The sequence below is a fragment of the Entelurus aequoreus genome, linkage group LG02 (assembly GCF_033978785.1).
Source record: "Entelurus aequoreus isolate RoL-2023_Sb linkage group LG02, RoL_Eaeq_v1.1, whole genome shotgun sequence".
Taxonomy (NCBI): Eukaryota; Metazoa; Chordata; class Actinopteri; order Syngnathiformes; family Syngnathidae; genus Entelurus; species Entelurus aequoreus.
The window spans coordinates 8,085,377-8,108,747 of NC_084732.1; the positions used below are offsets into that span (position 1 = coordinate 8,085,377).

At 37.1% G+C, this 23,371-nt stretch overlaps 1 protein-coding gene across 1 annotated transcript in view; it reads left to right on the top strand.

Moving 5' to 3' along the window:
• itfg1 (integrin alpha FG-GAP repeat containing 1) overlaps positions 1 to 23,371 on the top strand; it is a 290,804-nt gene that overhangs the window by 140,669 nt on the left and 126,764 nt on the right. Inside the window, exon 10 of the mRNA XM_062020935.1 lies at positions 21,760 to 21,911. Coding sequence (XP_061876919.1) covers positions 21,760 to 21,911 — 152 coding nt within the window. The remainder of the gene's footprint in view (positions 1 to 21,759; positions 21,912 to 23,371) is intronic.

Here is a 23,371-nt window from a genome sequence, read left to right on the forward strand (position 1 = left end):
TTTGAAAATCATTGTTTGTCATAAAAATCAACTTTTACCTTGAAAATCATTTTTTTCTTAAAAAAAAACAATTTTCTTCTTGAAAATCAACTTTTACCTTGAAAATCATTTTTTGTCATGAAAATCAACTTTAACCTAAAATTATTTTTTTTTATTAAAAAAAAAAAAGTGTCTTGAAAATCAACTTTTACCTTGAAAATAATTTTTTGTCATGAAAATCAACTTTTACCTTGAAAATAGTTTTTTGTCATGAAAATCTACTTTTACCTTGAAAATAGTTTTTTGTCATGAAAATCAACTTTTACCTTGAAAATAGTTTTTTGTCATGAAAATCTACTTTTACCTTGAAAATAGTTTTTTGTCATGAAAATCAACTTTTACCTTGAAAATAGTTTTTTGTCATGAAAATCTACTTTTACCTTGAAAATAAATTTTTTCTTTAAAAAAAATGTTTTGTCTTGAAAATCAACTTTTACCTTAAAAATAATTTTTTGTCATGAAAATCAACTTTTACTTTGAAATTAATTTTTTTCTTTAAAAAAAAAATGTTTGTCTTGAAAATAACTTACCTTGAAAATAATTTTTTGTCATGAAAATCAACTTTTACCTTAAAAATCATTGTTTTCTTTAAAAAAAAATGTTTGTCTTGAAAATCAACTTTTACCTTGAAAATCATTTTTTTCTTTAAAAAAAAATGTTTTGTCTTGAAATCAACTTTTACCTTGAAAATCATTGTTTGTCATGAAAATCAACTTTTACCTTGAAAATCATTTTTTTCTTAAAAAAAAAAATGTTTGTTTAACTTTAACCTAAAAATATTTTTTTTAATTTAAAAAAATATATATATATTGAAAATCAACTTTTACCTTGAAAATCATTTTTTGTCATGAAAATCAACTTTTACCTTGAAAATCATTGTTTTCTTTAAAAAAAAAAATTTTGTCTTGAAAATAACTTTTACCTTGAAAATAAATTTTTTTGTCATGAAAATCAACTTTTACCTTGAAAATCATTGTTTTCTTTAAAAAAAAAAGGTTTGTCTTGAAAATCAACTTTTACCTTGAAAATATTTTTGTGTCATTAAAATCAACTTTTACCTTCAAAATCATTTTTTCTTTAAAAAAAAAAATGTTTGTCTTGGAAATCAACTTTTACCTTGAAAATCATTTTTCGTCATTAAAATCAACTTTTACCTTGAAAATCTTTTTTTTCTTTAAAAAAACATTTTGTCTTAAAAATCAACTTTTACCTTGAAAATCATTTTTTGTCATGAAAATCAACTTTTACCTTGAAAATCATTTTTTTCTTTAAAAAAAATGTTTGTCTTGAAAATCAACTTTTACCTTGAAAATAATTTTTCGTCATTAAAATCAACTTTTACCTTGAAAATCTTTTTTTCTTTAAAAAAAACAATTTTGTCTTGAAAATGACTTTTACCTTGTAAATCAATTTTTTTGTCATGAAAATCAACTTTTACCTTGAAAATCATTGTTTTCTTTAAAAAAAAAAAATGTTTGTCTTGAAAATCAACTTTTACCTTGAAAATATTTTTGTGTCCTTAAAATCAACTTTTACTTTCAAAATCATTTTTTCCTTAAAAAAAAATGTTTGTCTTGGAAATCAACTTTTACCTTGAAAATCAATTTTTAATTAAATCAATATAAAAAACAAAATATATACATTATAAATCAACACAGTCTGCAGGGATACAGTCCGTAAGCACACATGATTGTATTTCTTTATAACCAAAAAAAAAATATTTGTCCGTTGGCCAAATTTCCAAGCATTGACCGGTCCGCAAGTACAAAAAGGTTGGGTACCACTGCTCTCTAGACAGCACCGACACTCAACAACGGCACATTTGCGGTTTATAATTACCCGTTTGCAAAAAACATTTCGGCGAAATGACTTAATCTCCCACGGCACACCAGACTGTATCCCACGGTGCACTAGTGCGCCGCGGCACAGTGGTTTGAAAACTCTGCCTGGCCTGACTCGCAGTCGACCACCCCTGCTGTGTGTCGTCCGATCAGTCACGCCGCCCGTCCTCTCCTCAGCGGCGATGTCCGACATTACACTGCCGCTCACGCTCGTAAAAAGCCATCAGTTTGTTCCCAAAGCAATCCCGCGACTTGTTGTCTGTGCGGCACGCCAGCCTCCCCCGCGTTAACCCCTAAACTCCCGCGCCATCTTGTCCGCCTGCTCGGCTGGTGGCCTCCGCGTTTTAATTTCTTGGCCTAATGAAGCGAGAACGCTCTCCTAGGACGGAAGCTGTGCCCCGTGTGGCTCTAATGTCGCCTGTTTGCCTTCAAAATAAGAAATGATCATTTGCACACACGCACCCCCCACCCCCACCCCCACCCCCCCCTCCCAGCCATTAAAGTTATCAGATTACCTCGTGAGCCGCAAATCCCATCATCTTCTTCATCTCCATTAAGTAGGCCATTTGGATCTTACCGCTTCATATATTGACATTTGAGCGCATGGAGCCACTTCTTAGCCGGATCACTAACTTGTCGTGGTCACATGTCCCGACTACGGACGCAACGATTGGCCGTGATTGAACATTCTAAAAAGAAAAATGTTTTTCCATATATAAGCCGCACCGGACTATAAATTGCATGTACAAACCCCGTTTCCATATGAGTTGGGAAATGGTGTTAGATGTAAATATAAACAGAATACAATGATTTGCAAATCCTTTTCAAGCCATATTCAGTTGAATATGCTACAAAGACGACATATTTGATGTTCAAACTCATAAAAAAAATTTTTTTGTGCAAATAATCATTAACTGTAGAATTTGATGGCAGCAACACGTGCCAAAGAAGTTGGGAAAGGTGGCAATAAATACTGATAAAGTTGAGGGAATGCTCATCAAACACTTATTTGGAACATCCGACAGGTGTGCAGGCTAATTGGGAACAGGTGGGTGCCATGATTGGGTATAAAAGTATGAAATGCTCAGTCATTCACAAACAAAGACGGGGCGAGGGTCACCACTTTGTCAACAAATGCCCGAGCAAATTTTTGAACGGTTTAAGAACAACATTTCTCAAGCAGCCATTGCGAGGAATTCAGGGATTTCACCATCTACGCTCCGTGATATCATCAAAGGGCTCGGAGGATCTGGAGAAATCACTGCACGTAAGCAGGCGGTACTGCATCAAAAAGAGACATCGGCGTGTAAAGGATATCACCACATGGGCTCAGGGAACACTTCAGAAAGCCGCTGTCAGTAACTACAGTTGGTCGCTGCATCTGTAAGTGCGAGTTCAAACTCTCCTATGCGAGGCGAAAAGCGTTTATCAACAACACCCGGAAACGCCGTTCGGCTTCGCTGGGCCCCGAGCTCATCTAAGAGGAAAAGAACCATCCTTTTTTGTTCCCCCCTCAAAAGTCGACAGTACGCCTTATAAGCCGGTGCGCCTACACTGCGAAAAGTCGGTGTTCAAAAACAGGAAAATAAATGACAAAAATGAGGGGTATTTTATTTGAACTAAGCAAAATTATAAAACTTTCCAAAACAAGTCAAATTAGCTAATCTCAATGAACCCCAAAATACCTTTAAAATAAGTATATTCTCACTAATAACAAGTGCACTACTATATGAGTGCGTATGTTCTATTGTTTCATTGAGAATAAAACTGCAAAGTCCGTTTGGCTGTCATCTGTTTGAATTATGAGACACAATTGTGTCAAAGTCATGATTTATTTTTTCATGTTTAAAATAAGAAATTTGTACTTAAAAAAAAAGTACTTTTATACTTGTGAGTAGGGATGTCCAATAATGGCTTTTTGCCGATATCCGATTTTGTCCAACTCTTTAATTACCGATACCGATATCAACCGATACCGATACTGATATATACAATCGTGGAATTAACACATTATTATGCCTAATTTGGACAACCAGGTATGGTGAAGATAAGGTCCTTTTTTTTTTTTTTTAATTAATAAAATAAAATGAGATAAATAAATTAAAAACATTTTCTTGAATAAAAAAGAAAGTAAAACAATATAAAAACAGTTACACAGAAACTAGTAATGAATGAAAATGAGTCAAATTAACTGTTAAAGGTTAGTACTATTAGTGGAGCAGCAGCACGCACAATCATGTGTGCTTACGGACTGTATCCCTTGCAGACTGTATTGATATATATTTATATATAATGTAGGAACCAGAATATTAATAACAGAAAGAAACAACATTGATTGATTGAACCCTTTTGTGTGAATGAGTGTAAATGGGGGAGGGAGGTTTTTTTGGGTTGGTGCACTAATTGTAAGTGTATCTTGTGTTTTTTATGTTGATTTAATTTAAAAAAAAAAAAAAAAAAAAAAAAAAAAAACGATACCGATAATAAAAAAAAAACGATACCGATAATTTCCGATATTACATTTTAAAGCATTTATCGGCCGATATTATCGGACATCTCTACTTGTGAGTGTTGATGACACAACAGTTGATATTCTAGTTTTAAGCATGTTTTACTCAATATAGGTCATCACATCTCAGCAACAAGCTGTAATATCTTACTGACATCATTTAGGAGCAAAACACTTAAAACAAGTAAAACACTCGAACATCAAATCTGCTTAGTGAGAAGAATTATCTTATCCAGTGTTTCCCACACATTCATTTATTTGTGGCGGCCCGCCACGAAAGAATTACGTCCGCCCCAAGTAGATTTTTTTTTTTTTTTTTTTTTTTTTTTTGTCCTGTCCAGCTTCTCAGGCAAATCTTATAGTTGATGTCGATGCCCATATCGGCTGTTCACATTTACTTTACAAAAGAGAAGTGTAGGATACTTCTCTTGTTGCCTTATTTGTATTTGACCACTACTGTTTTCTGTTTATTTGTTACTGACTGTGGCAGGACACCTCTGCCTCTGTTTCACTTTATGTTGCTGGTAAATAATATGCTTGTAGTAGTAGGCTAAAGTTAAATTATTTAGTATGCACTCATTAAAGGGGCAGAGCTTTAAGAGACATTTTAGCTTTTATATTTTTTGTAAGAACCACAATTAATAAATATATTTCAGTGAATAACTTATTGTTCAAATCTGTGTATAAATATGTACATAAAGTGTTGTAATTATATTGTAAAATGGATGGATGGATGGACGTTTAAAACAAAACTGTTATTATTAATTAGTAAGTATACATTTTTTGAGCCTTTTTAGAGAAAATCATATCATTGTAGTAAATTATGCAAATGACTCAATGATGTCATGGTGACCACGCCCCCACCGCCACAGGTATCTTGGCAGTTGATGGGAAGCACTGATATCAGACAGAAAATAAGCAAATATCAGCCTTATTTGAGATATTTCATCTTACTTAGATTTCACTTTTTGCAGTGTAATGTACGGGATAATTGTGGCTGTGCTTACAGACTCGAACAGGAGGTCCTCTCCACTCGCCACCGTCATCATTTCTATCACTCCCCCCGTCCTCTGCGCTAATCACGGCCCAGCTTTACAGCCATAAGGGGGCCGGTCTTCCTCTTAAAGCCAGCATCAGTCCGCCAACATTTCACGGCCGCTTCTGCATCCATGCTGGGAGTTGTAGACTCGCCCTGTGAGGTGTCCTTTAGCGCCGCTTTGAGGCGCCACCTGTAAGCATGTTGCATCCTTCTCAGTCGCCCCATCTCTGTCTCAAATGGTCAACTTTAGGAAGTAGGGACTGAAGAAGAGGAAGACCAATTGTCAATTATGAATGAACGCCACTTTTTTGGGAAATTTTGCCTCTCGTGCACAATCATTATAAGCAGGGGTCCCCAAACTACGGCCCGCCAGCGTCCAAAATCCGGCCCGCGGGTAGTCCTGGCTAAAAAGTAAATAAAAATTGTATTTAATTTTGTCTTGAAAATCAACTTTTACCTTGGAAATAATTTTTTGTCATGAAAATCAACTTTAACCTAAAAATTTTTTTTTTTATTTAAAAAAAAAATGTATGTATTGAAAATCAACTTTTACCTTGAAAATCCTTTTTTTCTTTAAAAAAAAAATTTTGTCTTGAAAATCAACTTTTACCTTGAAAATCATTTTTCGTCATGAAAATCAACTTTAACCTAAAAATATGTTTTTTTATTTAAAAAGAAAATTTATGTATTGAAAATCAACTTTTACCTTGAAAATCCATTTTTTTCTTTAAAAAAAATGTTTTGTCTTGAAAATCAACTTTTACCTTGAAAATCATTTTTTGTCATGAAAATCAACTTTTACTTTGAAAATCATTTTTTTCTTTAAAAAAAAATTTTTGTCTTGAAAATAACTTTTACCTTGAAAATCATTTTTTGTCATGAAAATCAACTTTTACCTTAAAAATCATTGTTTTCTTTAAAAAAAAATGTTTGTCTTGAAAATCAACTTTTACCTTGAAAATTATTTTTTGTCATGAAAATCAACTTTAACCTAAAAATATTTTTTTTTATTTAAAAAAAAAATGTATGTATTGAAAATCAACTTTTACCTTGAAAATCATTTTTTTCTTTAAAAAAAAATGTTTGTCTTGAAAATCAACTTTTACCTTGAAAATCATTTGTCGTCATGAAAATCAACTTTAACCTAAAAATATTTTTTTTTATTTAAAAAAAAAATGTTTGTCATGAAAATCAACTTTAACCTAAAAATATTTTTTTTATTTTAAAAAAAAATGTATGTATTGAAAATCAACTTTTACCTTGAAAATCATTTTTTGTCATGAAAATCTACTTTTATCCTTGAAAATCATTTTTTTCTTTAAAAAAAAAAGTTTAGTCTTGAAAATCAACTTTTACTTTGAAAATCATTTTTTTCTTTAAAAAAAAATTTTTGTCTTGAAAATAACTTTTACCTTGAAAATCATTTTTTGTCATGAAAATCAACTTTTACCTTGAAAATCATTTTTTTCTTTAAAAAAAATGTTTGTCTTGAAAATCAACTTTTACCTTGAAAATCATTTTTTTCTTTAAAAAAATGTTTTTGTCTTGAAATCAACTTTTACCTTGAAAATCATTGTTTGTCATGAAAATCAACTTTTACCTTGAAAATCATTTTTTTCTTTAAAAAAAAATGTTTGTCTTGAAAATCAACTTTTACCTTGAAAATCATTTTTTGTCATGAAAATCAACTTTAACCTAAAAAAATTTTTTTTTATTTAAAAAAAAAAATGTATGTATTGAAAATCAACTTTTACCTTGAAAATAATTTTTTGTCATGAAAATCAACTTTTACCTTGAAAATCATTTTTTTCTTTAAAAAAAGTTTAGTCTTGAAAATCAACTTTTACTTTGAAAATCATTTTTTTCTTTAAAAAAAAATTTTTGTCTTGAAAATAACTTTTACCTTGAAAATCATTTTTTGTCATGAAAATCAACTTTTACCTTGAAAATAATGTTTTTCTTTAAAAAAAAATGTTTGTCTTGAAAATCAACTTTTACCTTGAAAATCATTTTTTTCTTTAAAAAAATGTTTTTGTCTTGAAATCAACTTTTACCTTGAAAATCATTGTTTGTCATGAAAATCAACTTTTACCTTGAAAATAATGTTTTTCTTTAAAAAAAAAATGTTTGTCTTGAAAATCAACTTTTACCTTGAAAATCATTTTTTGTCATGAAAATCTACTTTTATCCTTGAAAATCATTTTTTTCTTTAAAAAAAAAAGTTTTGTCTTGAAAATCAACTTTTACTTTGAAAATCATTTTTTTCTTTAAAAAAAGTTTTGTCTTGAAAATAACTTTTACCTTGAAAATCATTTTTTGTCATGAAAATCAACTTTTACCTTAAAAATCATTGTTTTCTTTAAAAAAAAAATGTTTGTCTTGAAAATCTACTTTTACCTTGAAAATAATTTTTTTCTTTAAAAAAATGTTTTTGTCTTGAAATCAACTTTTACCTTGAAAATCATTGTTTGTCATGAAAATCAACTTTTACCTTGAAAATCTTTTTTTTCTTTAAAAAAAAATGTTTGTCTTGAAAATCAACTTTTACCTTGAAAATCATTTTTTGTCATGAAAATCAACTTTTACCTTAAAAATCTTTTTTTTCTTTAAAAAAAATGTTTGTCATGAAAATCAACTTTTACCTTGAAAATAATTTTTTTCTTTAAAAAAAATGTTTGTCATGAAAATCAACTTTTACCTTGAAAATCATTTTTTCTTTAAAAAAAAAATGTTTGTCTTGAAAATCAACTTTTACCTTGAAAATCATTTTTTGGGAAATGTTGCCTCTCGTTCACAATCATTATAAGCAGGGGTCCCCGAACTACGGCCCGCCAGCGTCCAAAATCCGGCCCGCGGGTAGTACCAAGTAAAAAAAATTTATTTTATTTTATTTTATTATTATTATTTTTTTTTATCTGTTCTTTTTCACCCATCCATCAATCCATTTTCCACCGCTTGTTACTGAGTCTCCTAGGCAGATACGGCACGCCAGCGTCCAAAATCCGGCCCGCGAGTAGTCCTGGCTAAAAAGTAAATAAAAATTGTATTTAATAATTTTTTGATTATAATTTGTTTTATTCTGTCCTTTTTCGCCCATCCTACAATCCATTCTCTACCGCTTGTTACTGGGTCTCCCAGGCAGATAAGGCACGCCAGCATCCAAAATCCGGCCCGTGGGTAATACCAAGTAAAAAAATATATACACACTACCGTTCAAAAGTTTGGGGTCACCCAAACAATTTAGTGGAATAGCCTTCATTTCTAAGAACAAGAATAGACTGTCGAGTTTCAGATGAAAGTTCTCTTTTTCTGGCCATTTTGAGCGTTTAATTGACCCCACAAATGTGATGCTCCAGAAACTCAATCTGCTCAAAGGAAGGTCCGTTTTGTAGCTTCTGTAACGAGCTAAAGTGTTTTCAGATGTGTGAACATGATTGCACAAGGGTTTTCTAATCATCAATTAGCCTTCTGAGCCAATGAGCAAACACATTGTACCATTAGAACACTGGAGTGATAGTTGCTGGAAATGGGCCTCTATACACCTATGTAGATATTGCACCAAAAAGCAGACATTTGCAGCTAGAATAGTCATTTACCACATTAGCAATGTATAGAGTGTATTTCTTTCAAGTTAAGACTAGTTTAAAGTTATCTTCATTGAAAAGTACAGTGTAAGGGCCAACTTCCGGCGGCCCTTACAAAAACGGTGAGATACAGGTAAACAATGGGGGGTGTTTGAGGAAAAAAAAAAAGTGTTATAATTAGTTTAATTTTTTTTTTTTTTTTTTTTTTAATAATTTTAATTATTAAATAAATCAATAATTAATTAATCAAACAATTAATTACATTAATTGTTTCCTAACAGTGTCTGTAACAAGGCAGTAAAACGGCTGATCAAACAAAACAGAAGTCCTCATCATGACATTTTCCTGTCGCAGTTTCATGTCTCCCTTTGAGCGCTATTCCCCGCACCTGCTTTGTTTTAGCGATCACGAATATTTCAGTCGTTTTTATCCTTCTTTGTGTGGACATTGTCGATTGTCATGGCATGTTCGGATGCGCTTTGTGGACGCGCGTCTTTGCTCCACAGTAAGTCTTTGCTGTCGTCCAGCATTCTGTTTCTGTTGACTTTGTAGCCAGTTCAGTTTCAGTTTGGTTCTGCGTAGCCTTCCCTAAGCTTCAATGCCTTTTATTGAGGGGCACTCACCTTTTTGTTTATTTTTGGTTTGGACACCTTTTTACCTGCACACTACAAAGCAATTAGCTACCTGCTGCCACCTACTGGTATGGAAGAGTATAACGTGGTAATTCTGCCGATCTCCAGACAGTACAGACAATCAACAATGTGCAGATTATAATTACTGGATGGCAAAAAATATTTTTAACCCAAATAGGTGAAATGAGATAAGACCGTAGTAGATCACTCACTGTGTACTCACTTATTCAGGTGATTATCAGAAATGACTACTGATTAGGCTTTGGTCGTCTCGCGCCAACATTCTGCTGCCAGTTAGCGCTATTAGCGGCGCACCTGCTCTCTGTTTAACGTGGGTGAATAGTTAAACCGCCGGCATCTGGCTGCACCTGGGGGGTGGGGGGGTGAGGCTGCTGCCGCCTCGGTCTTTCTTTCTCCCGCCTTGCTCGCTCTGTTCCAAAATAGACCAGCAAAGATGTCGCCTCACACTTGAGTCTTTGATTCATTGTTGTGGAGCTCGTTGGCCCCTGTAGGACACGCTCAGTCAGGTTCCCATGTAGGCCAGACCCTCCTTCCGCTTTGTTAATGTGCACTTAATTCTTCTACTTGAGTTTTGTTCATCATTCACAGTCCTTACGGAAGACGAGAACACATGTTTGTTTGTTTTTATGCTTTGGAACTAACAATTAAGGTACTAGAATTCCTTCTATTCCGCCTATAAAGCGCTCTTAAGAAAAACTCTATCATTGTTTTATATTGTGGAGGATGCATACATGTTTAAGAGTTCCTTCTTCTTACATAGCCATGTTTAGAGTAGCTAGTACTTTTCCTTTTCGTATTTTACTAGTTCCTCTTGTGTTCAGAGGTCTGTTTTGTGTCTTACGTTGGAACGTGAAGACCTCCCCCACTGGTTCCTTATCAGTGGTGCGAGGGGGAGATGGGGGTTCTCTTTGTGTGAAAGGAAGTTGGGTTTTCCCTCGGATGCGCTTTGTGGACGCGCGTCTTTGCTCCACAGTAAGTCTTTGCTGTCGTCCAGCATTCTGTTTTTGTTGACTTTGTAGCCAGTTCAGTTTTAGTTTGGTTCTGCATAGCCTTCCCTAAGCTTCAATGCCTTTTCTTAGGGGCACTCACCTTTTTGTTTATTTTTGGTTTAAGCATTAGATACCTTTTTACCTGCACGCTACAAAGCAATTAGCTAGCTGCTGCCACCTACTGGTGGTTGGGTTTTCCCTTGGAATGCCAGATCAACTAGAGCAGCCGATATACCGTAATTTCCGGACTATAAGCCGCACCTGACTATAAGCCGCACCAGCTAAATTTAGGGGAAAATACAGATTGCTCCCTCTATAAGCCGCACCCGACTATAAGCCGCAGGGTTTTGATGTGTAATTAGCGTAGTATATAGGGGTTCCTGCTACCACGGAGGGGATTGTCGGGACAGAGATGACTGCAAAGCGTCCCATTTATTAACATTAAATCTTTCAATCATTCAATCAAACTTTCCCATCTTTGACATGGCGAACAGCATTCGTGCAGAGTACAAATAATACAACGCTGCAAAGTAGTACAAAGTGCTCGCCTGTACGTTATCAAAATAACCAGCCTACTACCGGTATATGAAAAGTCAGTCTTTAATCATTGTGTCATCGTCTTCCTCCTGCGTACTAAAACCACCGAAATCCTCTTCGTCGGTGTCGGAGAAGAAGAGGCCGTATATAAGCCGCACCCTTGTATAAGCCGCAGGGACCAGAACGAGGGGGGAAAGTAGCGGCTTATAGTCCGGAAATTACGGTAATTGCATTGATTGATTGATTGATTGAGACATTTATTAGTAGGTTGCACAGTGAAGTACATATTCCGTACAATTGACCACTAAATGGTAACACCGGACTAAGTTTTTCAACTTGTTTAAGTCGGGGTCCACTTAAATTGATTCATGATACAGATATATACTATCATATATACTATCATCATAATACAGTCATCACACAAGATTCACATTGAATTATTTACATCACATATGTCAGAGTCAAGGCCCGCGGGCCATATCCGGCCCGCGAGAAGGTTTTTTACGGCCCTTGGGATGATCTTGATTTATTATTAGAACCGGCCCGCAGACCGCAGATCTTTTTTTTTTTTTTTTTTTTTTTTTTTTTTTTTTTTTTTTAGACCGCAGATCTTTTACACGCACCAAGCGGATGCCGGTCCAAGGTTCCGAAAGGGGGCGAGCGGCCCGCCGGGACGCGCCTGCCGGCCGAAGGGCTGCAGCCCGGCCGTCAGTCGCGGAGCCCGCCGTGCCACGCGCGCCAAGGGGGCGGGCCGAAACCCGGCCCCGAGGCCCTGAGACTTCTGCTTTGTTTCCCCAAACTGCGCGTCACCGCCGGGCCCGCACCACCGTCGGGCTGCAGCCCGAGCGTCGGTGGCGGAACCCGTCATGTGCCGCGCGCGCCAAGCGGAGCGGGGGGGTCAAGCGGGCCGAAACCCGCAGGCCACCCCCTCACCACGAGGCCCTGAGACTTCTGCGTTTGACCCCTACGCGCGGCCCGTCGGGACGCGCCCGCCGTCAAGCCACGAGGGCCAGCCGTCGGGTCGCGGAGCCCGCCGTGCCACGCGCGCCAAGGGGCGGGCCGAAACCAGCGGGGGGTTTCGGGCACCCAACTCGCCTCCCTCCCACGGAGGGAGGAGGGGGGTTTAATGTGAACATTACTGTGCAATCACATATTTAGAGTTTTTACTCAATTCAAGTTTAAAAGTTAAAGTTTAATATTTGTTTTCACTGCATGTTACTTCTCCTTAAACAAAGTGTTGTTTTTGATTTATAGATTTTTGCACTTTATTTTATTGTATTTCAATTTAATTATATTTTAAAAATATTTCAGTTGAGTGGATGATAGAAAATTGCTATTATTGTTTTTTTCTTTGAAGTAAATTTAGCCCACTTTTGCTAAAATAGAAAATATAGGCTACTGATGGTGCCTTGAATACCGGTTTCTTTCATTTAATGTTCATGTTATGGGGATTTTTATATAAAGGAAATTTGTCTTTTGTGTCTGTTGAAAATTAAAGATTACTGACAGAGCCATAAGAAAATATTGCTTTATTTATCTGATCATATTGGAATATATTTGTTAGGTTTTCAGTAGGTTCAATTAGGTTCACTAGACTATATGCGTCATTTAAAAATTTTTCAATGAACATTCGAACAGTCCGGCCCTCGGCTTGTAGCTAAATTTTTTATTTGGCCCTCCGTCCATTTGACTTTGACACCCCTGATTTACATTATTTACAATCAGGGGTGTGGAGGGTGGGGTGGGGGGGGGGGTTGGGGGGGGTAGGATATGGACAGCAAGTAGTGGACATAGAGAGAGAGAGAGAGAGAGAGAGAGAGAGAGAGAGAGAGAGAGAGAGAGAGAGAGAGAGAGAGATCAGAAGGCATAAGAAAAAGAAAAAGTATCTGCATATGATTGTTTACATTTGATTATTAGCATTTCATTATTAGTAGGGATAAATGCGTTAAAATGTAATATCGGAAATTATCGGTATCGTTTTTTTTTAGTATCTGTATCGTTTTTTTTTTTGTTTTTTTTTGTTTTTTTTAATTAAATCAACATAAAAAACACAAGATACACTTACAATTAGTGCACCAACCCAAAAAAACTCCCTCCCCCCATTTCTTTCTGTTATCAATATTCTGCTTCCTACATGATATATCAATATATATCAATACAGTCTGCAAGGGATACAGTCCGTAAGCACACATGATTGTGCGTGCTGCTGGTCCACTAATAGTACTAACCTTTAACAGTTAATTTTACTCATTTTCATTAATTACTAGTTTCTATGTAACTGTTTTTATATTGTTTTACTTTCTTTTTTATTCAAGAAAATGTTTTTAATTTAGTTATCTTATTTATTTATTTATTTTTTAAAGCACCTTATCTTCACCATACATGGTTGTCCAAATTAGGCATAATAATGTGTTAATTCCACGACTGCATATATCGGTTGATATCGGTATCGGTAATTAAAGAGTTGGACAATATCGGAATATCGGATATCGGCAAAAAGCCATTATCGGACATCCCTAATTATTAGCAATCCGGGGAGGGTGTTAGTTTAGGGTTGTAGCTGCCTGGAGGTGAACTTTTATTGCGGTTTTGAAGGAGGTTAGAGTTGCCCTTTCTTTTATACCTGTTGGGAGCGCATTCCACATTGATGTGGCATAGAAAGAGAATGAGTTAAGACCTTTGTTAGTTCGGAATCTGGGTTTAACGTGGTTAGTGGAGCTCCCCCTGGTGTTGTGGTTATGGCGGTCATTTACGTTAAGGATTGGTTAAACTGATTTCCTAAAGCTTTGGTATAAACTTGAAAATATTCCAATTGTGTCTTGATGGTCCTTCTTACTCAGCATATATGTCATCGAAAAAATGTGGGATTGCCCAGTAACTTAGATTCCCTGGGAGGAAGAACTATTTACACACTGTAAGTATATAATAGATTTTTATTTGTAAAGTCACTTTACAGTGTTATTTTACATGTTCATTATTTTCACGTTAAAATGTAACTGAATTATGAATTACTTTTTATGCCGTTGGTCGTTCTTAAAAATACATTTATTTTAATGCTTTTAATATTTTAGTCAGTTCCTGTTTTTAAGGTATAAAACACCCTTTTTGTGTACTTTGTATGATTTTTGTTGTGTTTTATGAGCTTGACTATATTGTTGTTCATGCCACTACCTCAATATTTCAGAGTAAAAGGGGCAAGCGGTAGATATGGATGGATGGATGAAATGCATCAATAAATAACCCTGTCTTTTATTATTTATGCTATGAGACATGTTATTATTTGAAATACACAACTTTTTACAGTTTAGCAGACACATTAGGTATATTTGCACCAAAGTATCGGCATCGGTGATATCAGCCTAAATTTTACTCTGCATTGAAAATCAGTGGTATCGCACATCACTACTTTAAACCAGTGGTCCCCGACCTTTTTGTAGCTGCGGACCGGTCAACGCTTGAAAATGTGTCCCACGGACCGGGGGGGGGGGATTTTTTTTTTTTTTTTTTTTTCCCATAAAGAAATACAATCATGTGTGCTTACGGACTGTATCCCTGCAGACTAATTGATCTATATTGATATAGAATGTATATATTGTGTTTTTTATGTTATTTAATTAAAAAAACATTTTTTATTTATTTTTTTTTTTTATTTATTCCTTTCTTGTGCGGCCCGGTACCAATCAGTCCGCGGACCGGTACCGGGCCGTGGCCCGGTGGTTGGGGACCACTGCTTTAAACAACACAAGGAATAGATGCGTTGTTAATACGTGTGATTGGTATCGGTATTGAAATCGGCCGATCTCACTCGAGAATGATCGGTAGCATGAAACCCAAATCGGAACATCCCTCGCTTTATCATTAAATTTTCATTTTCAATAATTTTTTCATTTATTCATTTATTTCAGGCAATGACATAAAGTACAAAGTTGACAACACATAATAATATAAATTAATATAGTGCAAAAGGTCATGTATAGTATGTAATGCATGCAAATATGTTATGAGTGGCCTAAACAATTTTCAAAAAACAAAACAAAACAAAGTGCTACAGTGCATTTAAAAAACACACACAAAAAATAAACAACAGCAAGGCAAGAACCAAAATAGCTGCCCCCAACAAGTAAAATAAATATTTAAAAAAATAAATCCGAATAGCTAGAACCAGCACACATATATAAAAAAAAGGCTTTTTTTTTTTTAAATAAAAAAAAGGCTTTTTTAGAAAAAAAAAATTTTAAAAAGGGGTTTTAAGCCTTTTTTAAAAGCATCCACAGTCTGTGGTGCCCTCAGGTGGTCAGGGAGAGCGTTCCCCGGTCTCCAACAGTTCGGGGCTTTGTCCTCGAAGGTTGGAGGAGGTTAGCCTGTCCAGAGTGGAGGATTTGGGGGTGAGCATTTCCATGGAAGCACTGGTATGTAAGTATATATGTAATGTAGTATCCATCACATTCATAATAACATCTAACATTTACACATTTTGCTAATTATAATTGCTCCTCCCTTCAACAACAACAAGACTACCAATCATGGGAGACTTGAATGAGAGACAACAAAGACTACTTTGGGATGAATGATGATCCAGGAACTTCTATTTTTGAGCCCGAACATAAGGAGGATGTAGAAGCTGTTTGTGCGAAACAGATTTAGCTTTAGCGAAACACTAAGCATCATGTCGCAGTATTGCTAAGTGCTAAACAAGATATATACAATTGGGGTTTAAATCACCCAAAAAATATTCCCGGGCGCGGCCACCGCTGCTGCTCACTGCTCCCCTCACCTCCCAGGGCGGGTGATCAAGGGTGATGGGTCAAATGCAGAGAATAATTTTGCCACACCTCGTGTGCGTGTGACAATCATTTCTACTTTAACTTTAATGCAAATATAATAAAACAATCACTCACTGTACAATGTCTGCTCTCACCGGGATGTTTGTGTCTTCTCGTTTAGATGAAGAATTAATCATAATCCACCTGAAGGTCAAATAAAAACAGCAAACGAGCGTTTTTTTTTGTTTTATTTCGTGTCTGGATCTAAGTTGGATGTCAGGTTCAAACACCGATGACATCTATTAAACAAGACAAGAGGCAAAGAATTAAGCAGAGACAGAATTCAATTTGGACTCAATATTGAGGAGAGTCGTCTGTACACTGTACCCTTGTACAGTATCTCAACACGCTCTGACGAAAAAAAGTTTACGTCTCCTCCTTTATTTGGACACTCCCTTTTACACAACAACATCTGCTTCCAAAGGAATGGGGAGTATGTAAACAGTCATTGTTTTCGGTCACATTAACACAAAAGAAAAAGATGCCTCGGGCTTGGGTTAGTCCCGGATTCAGCTTGGGCAGGTCTTGGATGACAATAGATAACCCCTCCCGTCTCCTCCCGTCGTACACAGCGGAATTTTCCAAGCCTTTGCTTTGGTGGAACAAAGACAAGCCTCTTGTCTGTTCATTGGGAACTCAGAGAACGGAAAGTTTTTGGATAATTTACATACCATTTTTTCTGACATTGGAGGTCACAGTTGACCAACTTAGATTTGACACCATTCGGTACCCGGTCCTACCGAGGGAGTTGGGCGGGTACCTGCGGAAGTGGCGTGTCGGGTAGCCATCTTGACATGGAACTGACCTTTTGAGCGCTGGTGCAGAAAGTCGGTCACCATCATGGCCTCCCTTGATGGTGTCAGGGCGATGACGGGGATGATAGTGAGGCTCCATTCCCATCAATCATCAATCAATGTTTACTATATACAGGCCTGGCCCTAACCAATCTGGCGCCCTAGGCAAGATTGGTTAGCATTCCCTCTCATGTGATATTGCTTAATTAACATGAATGATGTGCACTTTAACAACTAGGCTTACAACTATACCTAATATATAAAGGGGTGGAAAAGTGACTATTACCTGCAGGGCAAACATGAGCTAACCAGAAGGCAATAACAATGTCAACAAAAAACACCTGCTTAAAAGATCTAATACAAATGTCCCTGAGGAATGTAAGGTGGGAGTACTGTAATTACCTAACGTTACATTATTATTTTCCATAACAATTCAGCCCCCTCCACAATATTAACCCGATGTTAAAACAGAACTAGCTATTTATTGATTAGGAATTGCCGAATCATGTAACATTAGCTTAATGCTAAAAAGCCATTTAGTAGTAATAATAACACATTTAGTAGTAATGATAACACATTTAGTAGTAATAATAACATATATAGTAGTAATAACAATATATTTAGTAGTAATAATAACACATTTAGTGGTAATAATAACATTTAGTAGTAATAATAACACATTTAGTAGTAATAATAACACATTTAGTAGTAATAATAACACATTTAGTGGTAATAATAACATTTAGTAGTAATAATAACACATTTAGTAGTAAGAGTAACATATATAATAGTAATAACAATACATTTAGTAGTAATAATAACGGATTTGTGCCACCTTTATGGCGTGTGCTGTGGCAACAAAGGAACCCAGGTACCCTATTAGGACCCCGTTTTGCACGAACTGGTGCCCGGTAGGGCAACAAAGCAACCCAGGTACCCTATTAGAACCCCGTTTTGCACGAACTGGTGCCCGGTAGGGCAACAAAGCAACCCAGGTACCCTATTAGAACCCCGTTTTGCACGAACTGGTGCCCGGTAGGGCAACAAAGCAACCCAGGTACCCTATTAGGACCCCGTTTTGCACGAACTGGTGCCCGGTAGGGCAACAAAGCAACCCAGGTACCCTATTAGGACCCCGTTTTGCACAAACTGGTGCCCGGTAGGGCAACAAAGCAACCCAGGTACCCTATTAGGACCCTGTTTTGCACGAACTGGTGCCCGGTAGGGCAACAAAGCAACCCAGGTACCCTAATAGGACCACGTTTTGCACGAACTGGTGCCCGGTAGGGCAACAAAGCAACCCAGGTACCCTATTAGGACCCTGTTTTGCACGAACTGGTGCCTGGTAGGGCAACAAAGCAACCCAGGTACCCTAATAGGACCACGTTTTGCACGAACTGGTGCCTGGTAGGGCAACAAAGCAACCCAGGTACCCTATTAAGACCCCGTTTTGCACGAACTGTTGCCCAGTAGGGCAACAAAGCAACCCAGGTACCCTATTAGGACCCCGTTTTGCACGAACTGGTGCCCGGTAGGGCAACAAAGCAACCCAGGTACCTTATTAGGACCCCACTTTGCACAAACTGGTGCCCGGTAGGGCAACAAAGGAACCCAGGTACCCTATTAGGACCCCGTTTTGCATGAACTGGTGCCCGGTAGGGCAACAAAGTACGGGATTCGGTACCCGTCTCTAGTCCGGGGGGAAAGAAAGAGCCAACAAAGACCAGGACTACTTTCATGTCTGGGCACAATATAATGACATCATCATTTGAGGAGCAGGATACAAATAAAGCATGGAGACAAAGACATTTATGTATATATATATATATATATATATATATATATATATATATATATATATATATATATATATATATATATATATATATATATATATATATATATATATATATAAAACCTCCGAGGACAAAACTACGAACAATAGGAGACCTGGCTTTCTGCTCCGCCGCTCCCGGTCTGTGGACGCTCTCCCTGACCACCTGAGGGCACCACAGACTGTGGATGCTTTTAAAAAAGGCTTAAAAGCCCTTCTTTTTAAAAAAGCCTTTTTTTTAGACATATGCATACTAGTTCTAGCTATTTGGCTGTTCTAGTTTTTATTTGTATGTATTTCTTTCCGCCCGATTGTAGCTGAGATAGGCTCCAGCGCCCCCTGCAACCCCGAAGGGAATAAGCGGTAGAAAATGGATGGATGGATCTTTTTATTTATTTTATTTTATTTTTTTATACACTGTAGCACTTTGAGATTGTTTACTCAATATAAAGTGCTTTTTACCAATAAAATCTATTATTATTATTATTATTGTTATATAGCCCTAAATCAGGAGTGTCTCAAAGGGCTGCACAAGCCACAACGACGTCCTGGGCTCAGATCCCACAATCGTGATGTCTCCATCGCCATCTAATAATATTCACAGTCGGGCAGCTGCGGGCTAATTGTGATCCTGCCAGCTCCTCACTTGCTAAAATGAACTTTGATCTGCAAAACTTCAAAAAACGTCTTTTTGCACCCTGTCAGTTGGACCGGGATGAGTCCTCCCTGATGGCTGCTCAGTGGAACAGAATTCATTGTAAGCGAGAGGTGATAATGGAGGCGTCGTAACAGAAGGCATTTACGTGGTTGCTTTAACCGCTCCTGCCAACGCCTTCAAAACTGTACAGAGCAACCTCTTTTTTCTTGACTTTTCTTTGTTGCTGTAAAACATATTTGTATTTATTATATATATATATATGTATATATATATATATATATATATATATATATATATATATATATATATATATATATATATATATATATATATATATATATATATATGTATGTATGTATTTATTCATTGTTCACAAATGTAAAAACCAAGTCTACCAATAATCAGTCCCTGCAGGGTTTTGCTGAATTTATGTTGGGTCTAAATTGTAGTAGCTTTTTTTTCAGGGGTGTTGCCTTATATGACCCAATGCAAACAACCTTCCCTAGTCATGGTGCAATTCACAACACAAAATGCCGACAGACATGGTCACGCGTAACAACAATTTAACACAATTTGTGGATATTGTGAAAGAAACGTCCATGCGCCATAAAAAAAAATGAAAATCAGAAATAAATCCATTGCAATGCATGATGGGAAAAATGCAAAACACTATCTCCACACTTATCCATGTTTGGTACATTTTAGCTGCTTGATATTTCCTAAAGGAGGATAGTCATGGAAGTAAACTTTCACATACTCTTAATATCCAATTATATTAATTATATATTAAGATAACATCTACATATATATATATATATATATATATATATATATATATATATATATATATATATATATATATATATATATATATATATATATATATATATATATATATATATATGCGCGAGCACTGGACTAAGTTGTAAGGCCCCGCATAATTTGCGAGAGTTGTTTGAATCTGCGTAAAGTACAGCACAGTGTTTTACTTTCTTATTCTCAAACACAGTGTTACTGTTCAAACTGTGTGTAATGTAACAGTGGCCAAAAGTATCAAACATGCTTGATAAATAAAACCTCTGCCTTGTTTTTAATGAACACTTAGGCCTACTGCGCTACTGTATTTTTATTGTAGTCATTATGTTTTCAAACCACCGATAAGGCAATATTCCATATATAAGGGGAAGAATGTATTATGAAAAGATCTAACATATATAAAATATATAATAAAAAATGTATACTATATAAACCTAGAAAATTGACTGAATCCGAGAGTTTTAGGTATAACAGTACAAAATGAGCTACACAGCTAGCCTAAAACGTTAGCATGTGCACATTAAAATGCTAACATTTGGCTTGTGTAAAAACGTTAGCATGATAACAGTTATATGACTCAAAAGTGGTATGGCTGCGAAAATAGAGAAAAAAGTTTAAAATTAGATGAAAAACTTTTAAGCATGCTTAAGTTGGCTTGCTATCGGTTGCATGCTAACAGGTAACAAATGTCACACACCAAGTTATAACTCTGGTGTAGACGGTTGCAAAAGTAGCGCAAAGAGTTAGCACGCTAATGTTGTCATGTTAGCAAGCTAAGGCACTCCGATTGCCGTCCTGACAAAACCAAAAATTGGACGTCAAAACTTTTTCAGCCAGGGTTAAAGTAGACAAGCGTGTGAACTAGGGCTGCAACAACTAATCGATTAAATCGATTAAAATCGATTATTAAAATAGTTGCCGATTAATTTAGTCATTGATTCGTTGGATGGTTGTTTTTTTTGTTGTTGTTTTTTAATAAACCTTTATTTATAAACTGCAACATGTACATTTATTTATTTATTTATTTATTTATTTATTTATTTATTTATTATTCTAATAAACCTTTATTTATAAACTGCAACATGTACAAACAGCTGAGAAACAATAATCAAAATAAGTATGGTGCCAGTATGCTGTTTTTTTTCCAATAAAATACTGGATAGGATAGAAATGTATTTTGTCTCTTTTATCCGATTATTAATCGATTAATCGAAGTAATAATCGACAGATCAATCGATTATCAAATCAATCGTTAGTTGCAGCCCTAGTGTGAACAAAATGAGACGTTAGAGCTACAAGAGGAGGTCATCTTGTCTTTTTGGCGTTTTTGTCTCGGATTAATCGTCCATTAAAAGGAGTGTACCCATTCAATTGGCCCATTTGTTTGGTTTATTGTGAATAGCGTCGTCATGGTAACATGAAATGTTCCCAATTTAAAGTACCGCCGTAGGCGCAAGTGAGACCTTTCCGAGGGTATAACATATGTGGGGGGTTCGTTGCGCAATAATAGTAATATAGGCTGTTTGCATTAAATGCAATTTAGCTGACTTTTAATTTGAAATGTGTTCAGCAGGTGTGTCAGAAAGAGTTCCGACGCACCTGCAAGTGCCGATAATTGGACTATTCTCTCTTTTCCTTTCCAGTGGGTCTCCGTGCTGTCAGACTTCCAGCAGAGGGGAACGCTGTGGAGCTTCGTGCCAGGCAAGCCCGGCCAGCCTCTGGTCCTCCACCTGGGGGACTACAACCTGGACGGCTTCCCGGACGCTCTGGCGGTCCTGAGGAACACCAGCGGCAGGTAGGCGGCGCCGCTGGAAACATCCTGTTTTTCCAAGAACGTGTCCAGTAAATGGATTACAAGGAGATTTTGGCGAATGGAAATAATCCACTCTGGTAATCCTGTCATGCGTGTTCCGGAATACACTCCACGGGCCACAGCATTAGGTACACCTGATGACAAAATGATGCTGATTGGCTCCCATCACTAGGAGTGTCGAAAAATGCATTTGTAGCCCAAGCTAGTTTACAACACTTGTCCCCAACAACAACAACAACAACACAGATCTAGCGTCATTAAAATAGGAAAATAAAAAGAATGAGGCAAAGAGGAGTCGATAATAATGATAATTGTCAGGTTCAAGCACTGATGACATCTATTAAACAGGCTAAGAAGCAAGGAATTAGACAGAGACAGAATTCAATTTAGCTCAATGGGCTGTACTCTTTGTACAGTCCTCCACCACGCTCTGACCACAGATTGTACGCCTCCTCTTTTATTTGGACTCTCCCTGATTACATGGCAACAGCTGTTTCTAAAGGGACGGGGGGTCGTAAACAGCCGTCGCCTTTGGTTACAAAACAGTTCAAAGAAAAGGTGCCTGGAGGGGGGTCAGGTCCTGATGAGGAAATAGTGATGATGTGTGTGAGGATGTAGTGGTGAGGTGGTGTGTGAGGGAGTAGTGGTAAGGTGGTGTGTGAGGGAGTAGTGGTGAGGTGTGTGAGGGAGTAGTGGTGAGGCGTGTGAGGGAGTAGTGGTGAGGTATGTGAGGAAGTAGTGGTGAGGCGTGTGAGGGAGTAGTGGTGAGGCGTGTGAGGGAGTAGTGGTGAGGTGTGTGAGGAAGTAGTGGTGAGGCGTGTGAGGGAGTAGTGGTGAGGCGTGTGAGGGAGTAGTGGTGAGGCGTGTGAGGGAGTAGTGGTGAGGTGTGTGAGGGAGTAGCGGTGAGGTGTGTGAGGGAGTAATGGTGAGGCGTGTGAGGGAGCAGTGGTGAGGCGTGTGAGGGAGTAGTGGTGAGGTGTGTGAGGGAGTAGTGGTGAGGTGTGTGAGGGAGTAGTGGTGAGGGAGTAGTGGTGAGGTGTGTGAGGGAGTAGTGGTGAGGTGTGTGAGGGAGTAGTGGTGAGGGAGTAGTGGTGAGGTGTGTGAGGGAGTAGTGGTGAGGGAGTAGTGGTGAGGTGTGTGAGGGAGTAGTGGTGAGGTGTGTGAGGGAGTAGTGGTGAGGTGTGTGAGGGAGTAGTGGTGAGGTGTGTGAGGGAGTAGTGGTGAGGTGTGTGAGGGAGTAGTGGTGAGGTGTGTGAGGGAGTAGTGGTGAGGTGTGTGAGGGAGTAGTGGTGAGGTGTGTGAGGGAGTAGTGGTGAGGAGTAGTGTGAGGTGTGTGAGGGAGTAGTGGTGAGGTGTGTGAGGGAGTAGTGGTGAGGGAGTAGTGGTGAGGTGTGTGAGGGAGTAGTGGTGAGGTGTGTGAGGGAGTAGTGGTGAGGTGTGTG